This window comes from Platalea leucorodia, assembly GCF_965183815.1.
Source record: "Platalea leucorodia genome assembly, chromosome: 8".
Taxonomy (NCBI): Eukaryota; Metazoa; Chordata; class Aves; order Pelecaniformes; family Threskiornithidae; genus Platalea; species Platalea leucorodia.
In genome coordinates this window covers 12,479,558-12,497,744 of record NC_138830.1, presented here as the reverse complement: position 1 = coordinate 12,497,744, position 18,187 = coordinate 12,479,558, and the positions used below count along the sequence as shown (strand labels likewise).

Sequence of the window (18,187 nt, the reverse complement as noted above, 5' to 3'; positions counted from 1 at the left end):
GAGCTGCCGGGGGCCATCACCGGCGCCTTCAATGGGCGGCGGGGGCGGCGGGAGGCAGGCGCGCACCTCCTCTTCCAGCGCCTGCACCGGGACAACATCACCGACCTGGTGAAGCGTGAGTTGCTCCCGGCACCAAGCCAGGGAGCCCGAGAGGACCACCCCACTGTCCCCATTGTCCCCATCACCCTGCACGCCCTGGGGTTTGGGTAACGCTCACGGGGGAGGCGGGCGGGTGGCAGTCCCCACCCCAGGCACGGATCCAGCTCAGGGAGACCTGGGTAAGCATCAAGGAGCAACACTGCTGCACGGCCAAACCCGTGCCATCCCTCCCCAGTGACGGTGGCTGAGCTGAGGCACTATTTCCCCTGCGGTCTGTATGGCTACAAAGGCTACCAGCTCCACTACACAGGGACCATTGGCTTTGTCTGCATCTCCCCTTGCAAGATGGGTTACTGCCAGCATGGCGGCCGGTGCCAGCATCTGCCCGAGGGGCCCACGTGCAGGTAGCAGTGGCGCTGGGGGGAGACAAGGCCACCGTGCACAGCCACGTCTCCCTATGGCATCACTGCTCTTTCCTCCCCATCTGCAGCTGCCTCCCCTTCTCCATCTTCTCCCCCACTGGCCCCCAGTGTGAGCGACCCTCTGTCAGCCTCGCCGCCTTCCTCAGCATCTTGGTGGGAGCCCTGGCTCTGCTCTGCCTCCTGTTCGCCACCGCCTGCCTGGCCTCACACCTCTGCCGCCACCGCCGGCACCAGGGGTGAGCCGTGGGCTGGACTCACACAGGGGTGGGTGCTGCAGGTGTGGCAGGGAACGGAGGCTGGGTGTCAGGAAGAGCTTTGCCAGCCTGAAAAATTGCTGGAAAAATCCATCTCTGGAAGGTTCGCCACTAGTGGGACCCATCTGGTCTGGGTCGGGGGAGTCTGCTCTGGGGTCAGGGCTGAGCCGGGTGGTCTTTTAGCATCTTCCAGCCCCTTTCCCAGTTATCTGCTGCTCAGGGGTGCAATAATGTCAGTGGGTTCAACATTGCCTTCCCTTTTTCCCCGTGTCAAGGAATATTTGCATTTCTTCCTCATCTCATCCAGTGCTTGATTACAGACAGGCTTTCTATATAATTTTAATTTGAATACCATCCAAATTACTTCAAATGCAATTCACATTGCTCTGGAAAGAGTTGATCTGGAGCAAGAAAAAGGTGGTTGCAGGATTGGACCTTACTCTCCTGCAGAGCAGGGAATTATCAGATGGCTGACGAGGTGCAAGGCTGCGGTGGAAGCACCAGCATCTCCTTACCGCCTCCCCAGCCCTTGGTCCTGGCATGGCATCCATGCTCATGGGAAGCTCAGCACCCCAAGTCCCCCGCACCAGTTGGAGCTGTGTCCTGCCCCTGCTGCCAGCTCCCTGCTGGCCCTGGAGCTGGGGCTCTCCGGGAAGCACGTCTATTCATTTGCACTTGTGGCAAGGCAAGATATCACGCATGCACAGCAGCTGAGGCTTTTCCTCATCTCGTAGCCTCATCTTGCCCCCACACTCAGTCACTGCTCCCCACTCCCATCTGACCCAGGTGCCAGGACCAGCCAGGGGCTCTCCCAGCCCCCATCCCAACATGTCATCCCCTTTCTGCTCCCCCTCTCCTAGGGCCAAGGAGACCTTCTGGAGGCCACAGCCCTTCTCCTGTGAGTACATCGCTGCGAACCCCCCCACCCCAGCTCTGCTTCACCCTGGTCATCTTCAAGCTCCGCTCAACTTCTCTGCTTCAGCTCTGAGGACAGCAGGAGAGCAGGCAGTGTCCACCCACTCCCACTCCCTGGAAAGGCAGTGGGAACCGCAGCTCCAGGCCATCGACCCCTCAATCCAGGTCTGTCCGGGGGTTATTGTCCCCGTGAGGGGTCGGGGTGGGGGGCTGTGGGCTGGGGACTGACGTCCTAGCCCTGTGCCTCAAAGATGCTTGGGAGCCGTGCCTCGTCCCAGAGCATCAAGGATGCTTTGGCTTGCGTTGGGGTCGGCTCTGCTGTCTGAGCTTGTTGTGAAGAGCAGAGCCTGTGCAGCGTTGACAGCTCGGCATGGCCTGTTCCTCCTTTACAGATAAGGATCCAGAGACCCCACATCAGGCCTCCGAGCCAGCCCCCCCAGCAGCCCTAGCGTGCCACCGGCCCTGCCCCGGCGCCTCCGGACTCGTGGAGGAGCCAGCCGCTGCTGCCAGCCCTGCCGCCCGCTCTCGGGGTCTCCGGCAATGGCGCCCACATGGAGGCAGAGGATGGGCAGCTGCCTTTTGGGGTCTGGTCTCTGTGGGAGGATTCACTCTGGAGGAGGTGCTTTTTTGAATGAAAAATTTGGTTTTATGTTGGGTGGCCAAAGCGAGAGGATTTCACCTTTTCCTGAGGACCTGCAGAGGCAACCGGGATAGTCCTTGAGTGTGTCTGCACCGGGATATGCTCAAGTGCAATGTAACTGGACCCAGGAGAGCCGCTGGTAGCAAACTCAGGTTGGGCAATGCAGCGATTATAACCCGTTAGGAACAAAATCTAATAAACCAAAGATTATGGCATTCTGCTGAGTAAGTTGCCTGCACCCTGCAGTGTCTGTGCACCAGCCCTGCTTCCCTCTTGCCGAGCTCTCGAGTCCCTGCTTTTTGCTGGTCCCATCCACAGGGCCAAAGAGAAGATGGATGTAGCTTTTTTTGTTGCTCCATCCCTTCATTCCCGCTCCAAAGCCACAAGTCTCCCTCAGTGCACTGCCCAGGCACTGCTCGCAGCAGCTCAGATCACACAGGTCGGGCTGTGGTCCCCGCAAACACCCTGCAGCCCTTTGCCCCTGCTGAGGGAAGATGCTGTGCCCGAGGAGGGTGCGTCAGACACCGACAGACGCCAGCTCCAGCCCCGCTGCCCCAGCACCCAGCTCAGCCACAGCCCAGACACTGACTCCCCAGCACCAGCTCGGAGGGCAGCAGCACCCTGCGATGCCACCATCCCCAGCCTGCCCCCACCACCGCCTCCCACCCCGGTTCAGCAGAGGATGTGGCTGCCACAGGATCAGTGATGCTCAGATGCCTCGGAGGCTTTATTGAACAAACAAGATTTGACAAGGATTATTTTTTTTTAAGAAAGGCAGGTGCTCTCTTACACACAAAAAAAATTATTTTTCTCCCTATGTTTCTGATCATGGGGTTGAATTTTGCCCTCGCACACCCAGTGGAGGCATTAAGCAGACTCTGGCTTGATCTGGAGACTCGCCCCTTCTGGGCACAGGGCCTGGGGACCGCCCGGGGAGGGATGGCTGGGGGACAGAGGTGGGGGACAAGACAGGACCGGCTCATGGGGCGAGCCTGGTGCACTGAGGCACTCGGGGGCTCAGCCGCAGTCAACCCACACAAGGTACAAAAACTCATTCCCCAGTGCCGGGGGGCCAACCGCACCCCGCAGCATGGGAGGAATAGCGGGATGCAGGGAGGACAGGGAATTGTGGACACAGTGGGGGGTGCCTGCCCACCTCCCCACCAGCAAGGAGGTGCCCATGGGCACCCGCTCAGCTGCAGCAGGGGAAGGCCGACTAAAGCAACCGACTTCTTGGGACAAGTCTGGTTTAGAAAAATGAATTTGTGCCAGTGAAGGCACCAGCAGGCACCAGCCAATTGAGCTGCCCTGCGTGGTGGGCAGGGGTGCTGGGTGCTGGGGGGAGCAGGACGACAGATGGGATGAGCAGGAGCAAAGGACTCAGAGGATCAGCCATGGCCTGGACCATGTTGCAGATGTGCAACCCCCAGTTACTTGTCCTCTCCATCTGCAAAGAAGAAGAAACAAGGATTGCCTGGCTACCTCCTCCCCGAGGGCATGGGGTGATCTGGGAGCCCCGAGGGAGTTTCCATGCAGGAGGATGGGGACAGTGAGAAGTAGCCAGTGGAGAGGAAACCCCCGAGCCTGCTCACCATTCTGCTCTTCCGAGTCGCTCTCTGCCTCCTCTGAGGAACCTGTGTTGCAAGAAAGCCCCACATCAGCTCACACCGACAACCATGTTAGCTGCCATCCTCCTCCCCTCCCCGTGTTCTCACCCCCGGACTACACCCGTGGCTATGTGCTAAGGGAGATGCCCACCCCCAACCCCGCACAGCCCAGGGCACGGCACAACCCACACGTGAGCACACCAGAACCCATCCCTCATCTGCCTGGGGCTCTTGCTACCTAACCATAGGGTGGCTGGGATGTTCCCCCCAGCCCTGGGCACCAAGATGGCATCGCCCCAGCAGACAGGGGCTGCAAACCCACCCATGCCAGGTAACTGGTATCCATCACAGCCAATCTTTGGTCTCTTCTCACTGTAGCGGGCGCAGAGGTGGGCACTGCCTGCCTGGTTACAGCACCAGTCGTACAACTTCAGCTCCTGGTCTGGAGACAAAAATTAGAGTAAGGGGCTGAAGGGGAGAGGAAAGGGAGATGGGCTGGCTCTGGGCAGGCAGGGTGCTCGCCTCAGCTTTTGGCAGGTCCACGCTCCCACCGAGGGCAACAGCATATCAGGAAATAGGTTGGCACAGAGATTAAAATGATTTACAGGCTACAGCGATGCCAGCCTCAGCCAGGGGATGCCAGGGCTGGCTGTGCTTACCGCGGTAGGGCGAGGCCTGCCTGGAGGGCCTCCAGTACCTCTCCTGCCGCCCCTCGATGAGCTGGCTCTGGCTGTCGTACAGGCAGCGGATGCCGGCGCCGTGCTGGTTGGGGGAGGCGGAATGCAACATGGAGATGCGGGCAGCCCACCAGCCTGCAACGGAGTGGCAGTGAGCCTCAGCACAGCTCCCCCTGGCCAGCATCCCTGCCCTGGTGCAGCTCTTCCCAGCCAGCATCCCTGCCCCAGGGCGACGAGCGGGACCGGGTTTGGCTCCTTGTTACCCACCACTCCCACCACATCACCCGCGGTGCTACAGGCGGTTTGGAGAGACTGATGGAGACCATACAAGTGGTTGCCCAAGGTGAGACCCTGGTGCTGGGGAGGGTCTATCCCCGCTGTCCCCATACAGCTTAGACAGCTCTAACAAGAGTCCAGTCTAACAAGACAGGGACAGGTCAGCCCTCGTTCCTCCCCATTTTCCCGGTCTCTGCAGGGAAGGGCAGCCCCCCCTCATTTTCCTTGGGGTCCCCTGGCCACCCAGCCAGGAGGGACCCCAGCCACCCTTGCAGGGGGGATGAGGAGGGACAGCTCAGGGACAAGGAGGGTGGGGAAGCGGCGTGTCCACTTGCCTCCCCGGCTGCTCTTGAAGCGTGGGTCCTGCTGCCCTTGCTGCAGGGAGCAGGGGCAGGCGGGCAGGCCCTGGCTCCATGCCCGTGTCTCCTGCTGCTGCTGCTGCATCCACGCCAGGCACTTCAGCCGGTAGTTGATGCCCACACGGCTCTCCAGCTTGTAAATCCACAGCCCACGGAGGTCTGAGCAGGGAGAGAAACCATGACTTGCCATCTCTGGCCAAGGGAACTGCAGGGGCAGTTTCGGCTCAAGATGAGAGCTGAGTGATGCCAATGCTGGAATCTAAGCCTATGTTGACCCCCAGCCGTGGGACCCCATGCTTAACAGCCACCCAACGGCAGGGAAACAGGGGGAGAGGTTCTTGCCGAAGAAGAAAGCCCTGGGACAGAGCTGTTGCAACAAAAAGGGTCCATGGACACGTCAAGGACGTTTCAGCCTCAGGGCATAGCTGGTACCCAGGGGAAGCATTTTATTTGCTTGGGGGGAAAGTCTGGCCTTGGTGAACTCAATGAGAGCCTTGCCACAATGGCAGGGTGGATTTCATCCCCTGGGAACATCCCCCTCCCTGTGCAGCCCTTCCCCAGCGCCCTGAGGGGCTGCGTGAACCCACCCCGGCTGTGCAGCACTACCTGTGTTGTAGCCCCTGAACTGGTCAGGGCGATATTTAGCGGCTGGAGGTCTCTGAGTCAGGTCGTCATTGCGGTAAAAGCCATCCCCACTGCATGCAGAGGAAAGAGGAAAAATCAGGGGTTGCTCTTCCTGGATGGGGTTATCCCAGCCCCAGCCCCAGCCTACCCTTCAGCGACCCTGATCCCGAGCCGGTGGGACCCCACAGCACGCAAATCACAGCTTCGGGGGCAGGCAGGCAAAGGCACCAGCTCTCCCAGCCTACTACCTCCTATCTACAGGGTGCAGTTAGCTTTGGGTGCTGCAAACACTCCTGCTGCATCATGGGCCGAACCCGCAGACATCTTAAGATCCGCGCAAGCAGCTTCCATGGTTTTCAGCATCTTGCAGGGCAATACGGAGCAGAAACCCACAAGCAGTCATGCACAGGCAAGCACACACACATGCCTGTGCCGCCCGCGCTTCCCGTCCCAGCCACCTTTTCCTTACCCAGCTGCAGCAAGCAGCTAATGAGCAAACCCTGGAGACGGTGTGCACGGGGCAAGACATAATGCGAGGAGGCAGGAAGCGACCGCTCCGGCCAAGCAGCGGAAATCCCTTCCCTCAACTGGTGCAAAGTTCAGCAAACATCCCCTATTCCCCACTCCTTCCACACAAACTACCAGGATGCTGCAGGCCCAGGACCCCAGAGGGATGTGCGGATCTTACAACAAGCCTGGCAAGTCAGCGTGCTGCAGCATGATCCAGCCACTAACGGGGCAAATTTGGTTGTGAGACCCCCATATGTCAGGCTATATGGGCATGCAGACCCTATCTGGGCTACCCTTATCCTTGCAGGGCACTTCAGGGGATGTGAGTGGAAGGATTAAACCAGCCAGAGCCAAGGACGGGTCACAGCCTGGTGCTCGGAGGCGGCAGGGGTAGGGTGCTGAGCCTGCTGTACCTGGTGTAGCCGATAAGCACATTGGTGGCAGCGAGCCTGGTGTAATCCCATTGCATGCCTCCCTCCTGGTACAGCATCAGGACAAAGGACCTGAAGCCGTCGGTGGTCAGGATGGCCTGGTATGTGACCGTCTGGGGAGAAGCATTGCAGACAGGTAAGAAAGTGAGCAAAATTGTTGGGTTTAAAATTAGGGGTGTGGGTCAGTGCTCACTGGGGAACAGCAGGGCTGAGGTCCTGACGTGCAAGGCAAACGCAGCCTGGGCTGGTTCGCATTTTGCATGGACAATGTGATGGTTTTACTTTGATGGTGTTCCATAAGAAGCCTCAAATTCACCCAATTTTATGCTCCTGAAGAACAGTGTTTCTGGTGCACAATAAACTCCCACCACATTAAACAGAAAGATTCTACGGAGCAGGAAGAGTTCAACTAAAGATGTCCCCCCCAAAAATCTGAAAACCACCAAAACGTGGGCAACACGTTCTTCAAGACTGACCATGTTCACAAAACTGGTTCTTATTTTCAGGCAAGGACAAGGTGATCACCCATGGGTCTTGGGTTTTTCTTGACAACACAGCAAGCCCTTGAGCTCCATCAGCCCCTTACCCTCCGGGTGTCAGTCCGTGCTGCGTAGGCAGGTGCCTTCTCCCAGGTGATCTTCAGGGTCCAGGCTGCGGAGTAGGAAGACCTCAGGTACCGCCGAATCTTTGCTTCCACGTCACGGACAAACGGAGGCTTGGCCGTGTTGAGAGTGGGGAACTCCTGTGGGTTGGGTACACCCACGTCTGTGTTAGCTCCCAGTAGGGTAAAGACAGGTCTAGATTGGGGTCATTCATTGAGCACTGTGTCTAAGGGTCTGGATGAGATTTGGATGGCTCAAGAGGTGACACACACGGGACCAACAGCTCTTAGATTTGGCCCAGAAAAGGGAAACACCGCTCATGGGCTCCATCAATTACACATCTCAAGGGGCATTCACAGAATAGGTGATGAGTTCATCATCAAAAGGTGTTTCATGCAACCATGCACCCGGGTGGCTTCACTCACCTGGTAAAAGGTGGTGCCAACACCTCTGGAGAAGTCAGCATTGTCCCAAAACACAGCGATCATGGGAACTTTCTCGCGGCCATTGAAGCCACTGGGAGGAGGGCTGGGGTATGTGAAGATGCTGTTGTCCGAGGCTGGAAAAATGATTTGTCCATTGTCTGTAAACTGAGCAGAGGGATCACTTCATCAGGTGAGGTCAGGATCAGCAGGACGCCCTGACACGGGGGTGGCAGCCCTCCCATTTCCAAGCCCACTTTCAGCAATGCCCAAGAAAGGCCACCACCCACCACTGCTGAAATGGCCACAAAGTCACCTCCTTCTGCAAACAGACCCCGGCAGCATCCCAATCGATTTGTCCCTGCAAGGGTCCCATCCCAGGTACCTGGTCCCTGGTGCCTCCCCCAGGTTTCTGGGGGACGGCTGCTTGCCCAACAGCAAGTCAAGCCAAGGTAGACTCACATAGAGAGAGTTGTGCAGGGTTTTCCCAAATGGGAATCCAGTCTCCGGCTTGAAAAGTGGAGAATTAAAATCCACCTTCCTTTCCACATACTCCCGATCATTTTCCCTCGCTCCGTACCGATAGAGGGGCACAGCTGCGACTGAAAAAGAAAAACAAAAAAAACCCACCAAAACACACTTACAGCAAAGCCTTTGGTCTGTGCCAAAAACTCAAAGATCTGAAATGATTTTGCTTCCAAAGGGAGACAGGCTGGGCAGCAGGAGGATGGGAGGACACTGCCAATAGCTGCCTGGGACACCCTGCATGTCACCTTCCCTTGCAGGATCTTGCTCCCACTCCTTTCACTGCCTTGCACATACACAGCTGACCCAAACCCACTGTGATGGCCTTTGTGGTCACTGTCCCCTCCTGCTCCAGCCCCATTGGGGCACCATGCTGAAGGACTGCTGATAGGAGGAGAAAAACATTGTCCAGGACGGTGGTTGGGGGACGGCAAGGAATTAAACGCCCACAGCCCTTTCTAGAGATGTTTACAGCCTCCAGCTCCCTATTTATGTCTGTTAAATAAAACAAAGCATTTGGAGAGGATGGGTTTTCCAGCTGATGGGACCATGCTTGAAGGCAGGCTCAGCCTGCCAAAAATGCAAGCTCATGTGCAGGAGCTCCTCATGGTGCGTCTCCCCTGGGGGTCCTGGCCCCAGATAACCCCTTCAGTCTCTGGGCACCAAATGTCCCCCAGGACGGGCCGTCAGGAGGCCAGAGGTGTTCCTCCAGCCTGGGCTGTCCCATGAGCATCACGTACCTGTGGGGCCAGGCAGCGGGGTCAGGGCGGCCACCAGCCGTCTTGGCAGAGCTGGAAACACAGGGGACGATGCACGGGAGGTGACAGTGGCTGCTCCTGGCCTGGGGAGTGCCTCCCTGCTCCCGGGGAGGGGGGCTGGCGGGGCCGGGCTGGCGGCGGCTGGGCTGCAGGACACGGCTGGGTGCACGGTGGCTGGGGACCCACCCTGGGCTCCCCCCTGGCCTGGGAAGGCTGCAGGGAGGCTCAACCGACCAGCAGCAGGGGCTCTGTTTGCCAGGCTGGTGGTCACCTTGCCGCCCAAGAACGGCTGCAGGGCAGTGGGTGACGAGCCACTGGCAGGTCCTGGCCCCAGGACCTTTGATCCAGGGCTGCCAGCAGCGAGCCCAGTGGGAGGAAGGCCAAGGAGCCCTGGGCTCCCCCCCGGTGGGGAGCGGGGGGTCCCCATGGCTGCCCCAGCTCCAGTCACACCAGGAAGGAGCCGAGCCATGTCCCCTCGCCCTGCCATCGCTCCAGGGAGCATGGCACTTGCTTCCCCTGGAATGGGACTATCAGCATCCCTAGAGGGGACCCCGGGGCTTGCCAGCTGGTGGGGGGGCAGGAGCAGGGCAGGTCCCCCCAGCGTGGCAGCCCCCAACTCTCCCCTTGCCCCTGCAGAGGATCCCAATATCGACTCACGTGCCGAAAGCGGAGTGGAAAGCCCGGGGCCGGTGGACGACCCCTCTGCAGCATTTTCTGTCTGTGGAGCAGAAGGCAGTGCCAGGGCAGTGTTGGGGGATGCAGGGGCATGGGGGGACACTTCTCCCAAAGGTGCCGGCATTCCTGAGGCCACCTTGTCTTCAGGAGACCATGTCTGAGCACCTCCAGCATCTCCTGCCAGCCCACCCGGTGCCCCTGGCACCAGGGGTCTGCTCCCGCTCTGGGTGCCGGGGGCAGAGTGGGGGTCCCCGTTGGGTGCCAGCCCCGGGCTCAGCCTGTGCCCAGGAAGAAGCAGAGAAGCAGCCAGCGAGGCGGCCGTGCCATCAGAGGTGCTGCTGCTGTCTGGAGCCACCGGGACCAGGGGCTGCGTCTCCTGGGGAGAGGTGAGGGCAGACGGGGCCAGCACTCCCGATGCAATCTGTATGATAGCTCCTGTGCTGTCTCCCAGGCTGGCACCAGGGGAAGGTCCCCTGTTTGCCGAGGCTCCTCCAGGCAGCTCCACCACATTGACTTGGCTCAGTTTTGCATCAGAAAGCCCAAGATCAGCACCGTTCTGGACACCAGGGGCAGACACAGTGGGTTGTTTGGGGCCAGCAGCCTCCGAGCCTGTGCTCAAGCCACCGCCGACTCCAGCAGCTCCAGGAACACTTGCTCCGTTGGCAGCCTCGCCAGCCATCCCAGGTGATGAAGATCCCTCTGTAGATGTGGAGGAAGATGCAGAGTGCAGCATGGCTCCCGTTTCTCCATCAGAGACTCCTGAACCAACTGGTCCCGCTCCAGCAGGGGCCTGGGACTGCCCCAAGGACCCCCCATCACCAGCTGCTTCACCTGCCCCATCTCCTGCAGCAGGAGGGACGCCTGGCCCAGCACCCAGTGAAGGCTGCAGAGCTCCAGGAGCACCACCCACTCCTCCAAAGGCACTCGGGCTGGCTGGATCTGAAACGGAGGATGCTGTGACCACACCACGGGGAGAGGCAGAACCGGATGGGGACCCTGCACCAGGCAGTTGATCCATCCCAGCATCCGTCCCGCTGCCTGCAGCTGAGCTCAGGGATGGTTCAAACCCAGCCCCACTGCCCACTCCTCCCAGCGCCTGCTCCACGGTGCCAGCTCCAAGCCCCTCTTCTCCTGGCAGCTCCAAATTTGTGCTAAGCTGGTCCCCAACAGCAGGTGATGGCAGTCCTGCTGGTCCATAAGCTGCTGAGCTGGGAGCATCCCACACTGAGTTCAAGCCGGCACCTGGTCCATTGGCTCCAGGGAGACCTGCTCCTTGGGGAGCACCAGCTGATGTCCCCCATGGTTGCAGCCCCCCAAGGGATGGAGGCACGGGTGTTCCCTGGGCAGCACCAAGGTCGGGGCTCGCTGGTGTCTCTGCCCCAGACACGGGGCTGGCCACAGCCCCTGGGGGTGGGTAAGCAGCCCCAGGAGCACTGGTGGATTCACTGGGCAGGTCTCCTGGTCCTTCAGCCCCCAAGAGTTCAGGCTCCAGCCCAGTGCTGCCAGGAGGTGCGGGACCAGGCGGGGACACTGGTCCCAGTGCTGAGGCTGCTCCTGCTCCATCCCCAAGAGCTGATGGAGGGGACAGTTCGGCATTCACCAAAGCCCCTGTTCCACCAGCTGGCAGCTCTCCAGTATTAGCAGAGTCCTGCTGAGCACTGAAGGCTGAAGGACTCATCTCCATGTAGGGACTTTCACTCTCTGAGTTTCCTGCCTGTGCCACATCTCCTGCTCTCTCAGCCCCCTGCACTGGAGCGAGCTCTGGGCCAGTTTCACTATCTGAAGAAGCTGGAGATAGGCTGTCAGGGCCAGGGGCTGCGGCTGGGATGGGTCCTGCTCCATCACCCCCTGAAAGAGAGGATGCTGCGACCAGATCACTGGAAGAGGCAGGACCAAATGAGGAACCTGCACCGGGTAGTTGATCTACCCCAGCATCCGTCCCACTGCCTGCAGCTGAGCTCAAGGATGGTTCAAACCCAGCCCCACTGCCCACTCCTCCCAGTGCCTGCTCCACGGTGCCGGCTTCAAGCCCCTCTTCTCCTGGCAGCTCCAAATTTGTACTAAGCTGGTCCCCAACAGCAGGTGATGGCAGTCCTGCTGGTCCATAAGCTGCTGAGCTGGGAGTATCCCACACTGAGTTCAAGCCGGCACCTGGTCCATTGGCTCCAGGGAGACCTGCTCCTTGGGGAGCACCAGCTGATGTCCCCCATGGTTGCAGCCCCCCAAGGGATGGAGGCACGGGTGTTCCCTGGGCAGCACCAAGGTCGGGGCTCGCTGGTGTCTCTGCCCCAGACACGGGGCTGGCCACAGCCCCTGGGGGTGGGTAAGCAGCCCCAGGAGCACTGGTGGATTCACTGGGCAGGTCTCCTGGTCCTTCAGCCCCCAAGAGTTCAGGCTCCAGCCCAGTGCTGCCAGGAGGTGCAGGACCAGGCGGGGACACTTGTCCCAGTGCTGAGGCTGCTCCTGCTCCATTCCCGAGAGCTGATGGAGGGGACAGTTCAGCATTTGCCAAAGCCCCTGTTCCACCAGCTGGCAGCTCTCTGGTGTTAGCAGGGTCCTGCTGAGCACTGAAGGCTGAAGGACTCATGTCACTCTTGGTATCTGCATAGGGACTGCCATCCCCTGGACCTCCTGCCTGTGCCACCTGCCCTGCACCCTTGTCCCCTTGAGCCGGGACCCCAGCAGCAGGCCATGCCAGTCCATCAGGTATGAAAGACGTTGGGCTGGGGGCATCCGAAGCTGAATTCAGTCCAGTGCTGGGTCCATCAGCTCCCTGGGGAGCACCAGCTGCCATCCCCCATGGCTGCGACCCTCCGAGGGATGGAGACAGGGGTGCTTCTGGGGCAGCACCGAGGTCAGGGCTCCCTGGTGTCTCTGCCCCATCATCAGCTGCAGGCAGGGTGCCAGCCCCCAGGGGTGGGTAAGCAACACCCAGGGGTAGGTAAGCAGCCCCAGGAGCACTGGGGGTGTCCGTGGGGGATGACAGGACAGTAGCAAGCAGTGGTGGCTGTTCTCCAGTGGGACTCTGCCATGGGGCAGGCTGCAGGGACGGCTCAGCCAGACCCACTGCTCCCACATCCCCTGCAGGCAGTGCGGTGGCCGGGGCTGAGGGATTCGTGTCACTCTGTGCATCAGTGGGAACCCCTGGGGCCAGCAGCGAGGTGGCCGTGTCCCCCAGCACCGCGGGTGTCTCACTGGCTGCAAGCAAGGGCGCTGAACCAGGAGTGTCCGATGACATGCCGGGAGCTCCCTGCCCATCCCCATCCCCACCACCGGCCGGTGCCAGCGAAGCAGCTGGGCTCAGTGCAGCCTGGCCAGGGAGGAGGGAGGGCTCCCTGGGGTTTCCCACTGTTCCTGACACCGTCACACTCTCCAGAGGCAAGTGGGATGAGCCAGCTGTGCTGAATGCACCATTTACTGCATCTCCCGCATCTCTGGGCACCGAAGATGAGGGACTTTCCTCGGCAGCTGGGGCCATTTCTCCCACTGGCTCTGGGGTGATGCCCATGGTCCCACTCACTGCCCCATCCTGCTGGGTCGCAAGCAGCCCCCCGGCACTGGGGCTGGGGCTCGAGGAGTTGGCACTGGCTTCGCTTTGGATCTCCACAGGCAGGGTTACGCGTTCCTCGACTGCTCCCGGTGCCGTGGTTAGCCCTTGGCTCGGCAGCGCAGTGACGCTGGCACCCAGGAGGCTGCCAGCAGTTGGCTGTGCCCCCCAGGCAGCTGCCGGTGGAGGGGTGGTGGGGAGCGGCACAGTGGGATCTAGATCTTCTGCTCCTTCTCTGGTCACGGCCGTGAGGACGTCCTCCTTCATGTCTGCAAAGAGAGGGGTGGCCCCCAGGGGCACATTGGGAGTGGCCCCTGTTACATCAAGCTCTGCTTTTGGGGTGACAGCAGGGTGCTGGGCGGAGATGGCGGCAGCAGTCATGGCTGCAGTGGGAGCACCTGAACCCCTCTCATTATCCTGAGATGCGTTAAGAGGCTTGGTCACGTTCATCAAAGTTGGTACCGTAGAGCTGTATTCATTTGCTGCTGTCACCAAAGCATCTGGCTCAGCCCTGGTGGTCGTTTCCGCAGTGCCCATCACCAGGCCACTGGGTCCCTCGCTCTCCGTCACCATGGGAGAAGCTGTCCCCACAGTAAATGGCCCCTCAGTAGTGACAGGGACGGCGGCGGCAGCCCCGAGCCCTGCAGAGAAGCACAAAGCGAAGCGTTACGCCAGCTGCTGGAGCCGGCAGCCTGACAGGCTCAGCTGTGCATCCCCTCCAGCTGAGAATCAGGATGCTCCCGCCCCTTCTTAAACCCTTATGCCTCATCCCGCAGCCTTACAAGGCTCTGATTGAAGAGCTGAGGACCACAGCCTGGGCTGCCTTAGGCACAGCATTGCACAGCACCTTTTGCATCTCCAGCATCAGCAGCTGCCGGCTGAGACAGGACACAACTCATCACAGGTCAGGGGGACACACTGGTGCGAGCACGGAGGCAAAGGCAGCTGCTGTAACCCAGCCCAGTTATGCTGGGGATGGTACTGCCTGGCTGCTGTGGCCCAGTAAGTCTAGTTCATAGCCCCAGGGCTGTCTGTGGAGCTCTGCTGCCTGAGGACAGCCCTCTTTGCCGTACTGAAAGGACAGCCCTGAGTGCCGTGGCTTCTGCACAGCCTGGGGGGGTTCTTGCATTTTTTTTCACCTTTCGGGTGTCTGAGGGATATTTAAATACACTTTACCCAAAGCCCTTTGGCAGCTAGGACAGTCAGGGCTTAGTGAAACATTCCCTGTCTGCCAATGGCTTTGACCAGCTGCAGTTAAAGCAGGTTCGTTAAAGCTCTCCTGGGGTGGGAGCCTGCCTGCTCCTGCCCCCATCCCGCTTGCTCCCAGCTGGGTGCAGGCACCCCGGGGCTCCCTGCCTGTGGAGGGAATATTCACAGGCTCCCAGGACCAAGCCCTGCTTTCAGCTCCCTCCTACCACTGCCAAACTCCTGACCCACATCCAGGAGCTTCGCTGAAAGGAGAAGGAGACACCACCCCACATCCCAGGCATTTCTGCCAGCACCCACTGGCACCCATGGGTGACGTTTCAACCCGGTCTTATTTTTAGGACAGGGATGCAGGCTCTGGGGAGACCAAGCTGCTGCCGTTGGCTCCAGGAGGAGCCAGGTGGATCTGCTGACGCTTGGCTTTAGGCGGCTGCAATTAGGGGAGACAAAGGGCACCCCGAGGGTGAGACCCATCAGGGTTTTGCCGCAGCCCAACAGCCCAAGCCTGTTCCCCATCCCGGTGCTCCGGTTCATCAGGTTCCCTCTGCCAGGCAGCCAGATCCCCCTGCAGCAGAGGTGCCTCCAACCTCACCGCCGGCTCAGCGTGTTAGCTTGCCTTTATCTTGTGTCGGAGTCATTAATGAACATTATCTCCTATGCCAGACCAGTCCTTGAAGGGTCCATCCTCCTCCAGCCCCCCCATTCCCCCTCCTGGCAGGCTGCTTCCTTGCCATCTTCCCTGGCTGAAATAAGCTCTTTGCAGCAAACCCCAGCCAGAGGAGCTCAGTCACTTCCCTCCCAAAACCAAAGCTCATCAGTCAAGTCCCCCCAGGTTAGTTTGGCACACTCCACCCCAGTAAATCCATGTTTTATCTTAATTCTTCCATGTGGAGCAGGAAACGCCATCTACCCCACGCCGCCCATTCATGGGAAGCTTGTGCAAGAGGGGCCCCAGCACAGAGCACTGGCGCTTGCTCTTCCCCAGGACGTGGGAGGGATGGGAGCATCCCTGGAGCCCCGCTCTGCCAGCTGGCTTCCCTTGGCTCCCTTGCTGGAGAGGTACACAGCTGCAAGCAGGCTCCCAGGCTGGGCTCTCACCTCTGCCACGGGTCCACGCCTGCAATCAGCCCGTCAGGGTGATGCCTGCCCCACAAAACAATTTTCTAGCTCTTTGGCTGCAATGTATTCCAAGGACTGGTCATAAAAGGAGTTTCAAGCGCAGCCAGGAGGGAAAAGCATCTCACAAGCATACCTGCTGTGCCCTGCAAGGGCTGAGGTAGCACATGTGCTAACAGAAAAATATAGGACGTACCATGCAGAATCCATACGCAGCATCCCACGAGGGTGGAAAGCGTCCATCCCCTGGTCCCCATGCCTCTGGCCTCCACGCAGACAGAGCACTGGGAAGCTCAAAGGGAGGCGAAAGCAGTGAGGAGCAGCTGACTCCGTCCCTGCCTGCCTCTCCTGCAGCACTGGAGCCCTGCAGGTGCAATCCTGCTCCTGCTCCCTCCTATTTATAGGGATGGCAGGTAGCAGCCACCACCCCCTCCCGCCCCCGGTGCTTTCCCTCCAATGCCCCTGTCACCATTCCCTTCCTGCGGAGCCCCCCCTTCCCAAGCGCTGGATGCCCTGTTCAGCTGGGGCATGGGTTGGGGGTTACCCAAAGGCCACCCTGCAGGGACCTAATCTCCCCCAGGGACCTGGGCACAGCCCAGTGCAGCTCCCTGGGCCACCAGCACCGGCTGGCGAAGCCGAGCCCAAAGCAGCGCATGGCACTGCCAACAGAGGCATGGCAGCCCCCCCATAGTCCTCACAGGACCTGCTACCCACAGCAGCCTCCTCGTGGTCCCCGTGGGACCCGCTCCCCATGGCAGCCACCCCACGGACCCCACAGGACCCGCTCCCCATGCAGGGGAGGGGGCCACAGAGTGGCGGGTGGTGGGGACGGGGCAATGCCAGCTAGTGCCAGCATGCCTGTGAGGACACCGCGGGCACTGAAATCAGCAGCTGAGCTGTGTCTCAGCCCCGGGCAAGGCAGGACACAAGTCCCCACTTGGCTCAAGGCTTTCCCCAAGAGCAGAGGCAGGTTACAAAGCAGGGGAGATGTATGACTGGAAGCAGGCCCTGGGGTGTCAGCCGAGCCCCTCAGCTCTCAGCTGCAACTGGGAATACTGGGGAACCCTGTCCAGAGCCTTGGCATGCCCCAGCGGGGTTTTAAACCTGCACCTCAGTATGGGCACAGCAGTGCCGGGTGCTGGGAGGGGGTGAACGGGCCAGGGAGGCTCGTCTGCAAGGTAGGACCAGCATCCCCAGAGGCTGGAGCAGGAAAAGGTGCAGCCCTGGACCCCCTCCCCTGCTACAGGGATCCCCTGGGTCACTTCACCCCTATGTCTCCCCTTCTCCCCTTCCCCTGGAGCAGCAATTCCCGCTGCCCCCTCCCCTGAAAACTGCCGCCAGCTCCTCCATGAACAGCATTATGCAAACCCCCACCACTACATGTTTTTGTAATCAATTAAACGCTTCTTAACCAGAAATGCCCCCAGGCAACTCCTGCAAAGTGTTATTAGGGGTGTTAGGCAGTACACAGTGTCCCGCCAGAGTTGGCCTCCATCGGGCTGGTGGCAGCAGCAGGGCATGCCGAGCGACACCCCGACCCACCAGCCGGGCACCGTCGATGAGGGAAATGCCAGGGGATGCCAAGTCACGGTTGACAAAACCCCATCCTATAAACCCACACATTACCCGCGGCAGCAGGAACTGGGCACAGACGGTAAATCAGGGCAGAGCGCCACTCGCCCGGAACAAACGCCCGCCCACCAAAAATGCCAGCACGGGGGCAAAGCCGGGGGGGAGGACAGTGCGTCGGGGGCCCGTGCAGCCAGCACTGCAGATCATGGGGTGACCGCCCAGCCAGTGACCACCTGGGCTGTCGCCACACCTGGGCCGATGGAGGATTAGAGGGATGCAAACCTGCCGTGGGAGAGTCATTTCTGCCTGTGCTGACGATGCCGTATCACTTTGGAAAGCCACCCCAACGGGAATATGTGCTGACGCTGGAGAAAGTTGCTCCAGTTGGTGTCTGAGGTGCAAAACGTGGTGGGAACCACTGGGATTGCTGCAAATGTGCTGCTCAGCATAGGTGAAAATCACTCAGCTGAAGCAAGGGACTTCCAGCCCACCTCACCCTCAGCCCACCTGCAAGCTCGTGCCCATGGTGTGCTGGGACTGGTGTTGTCTGGAGACCCTCGTGCCTGCGCCTCCTGCCCATGCTGTCCCCAAAAAGCCCCATCTCCCTGCTGCTCCTCCAGCAGAGTCACGGGGGTGACAAACGGAGCTCATCCCTCTGCTCTGGCATTGGCGCACCCTCCCAGGAAAGCCTGCAGCCACCATGGGTCATCCCTTGTCTCGAGGATGGTGCCCTGTTCCCACCCTGCGAAGGGCCTTTTCATTGATCCTTCTGCTACACCTGAAACCAAGGTCCCAGCAAGCTGCTGGCTCCTGCAAGGGCAACCATCTTCTGCAGTTATCATCCTTGGGCAATACAATACCCAAAGCATCGTATGGGCACTGGAGCCCCTCAGGAGCCTGCAGCCGTGGGTGAATGCTGTGAATCGAAGCACCTGAGGGCTCTGCACCAT

General features: G+C 60.1%; 1 protein-coding gene across 1 annotated transcript; it reads right to left on the bottom strand.

Moving 5' to 3' along the window:
- Positions 1-1,739: 1,739 nt before the first annotated feature.
- MUC4 (mucin 4, cell surface associated) lies at positions 1,740-9,920 on the bottom strand (the record flags this gene model as incomplete). The annotated part of the gene is made up of 12 exons (XM_082319043.1): positions 1,740-1,759; positions 3,923-3,964; positions 4,260-4,379; positions 4,597-4,749; positions 5,226-5,408; positions 5,856-5,944; positions 6,797-6,927; positions 7,401-7,556; positions 7,842-8,006; positions 8,301-8,440; positions 9,104-9,154; positions 9,779-9,920. The coding sequence occupies 12 exons, from the start codon at positions 9,918-9,920 to the stop codon at positions 1,740-1,742; spliced, it is 1,392 nt and encodes a 463-aa protein (XP_082175169.1).
- Positions 9,921-18,187: the final 8,267 nt, after the last annotated feature.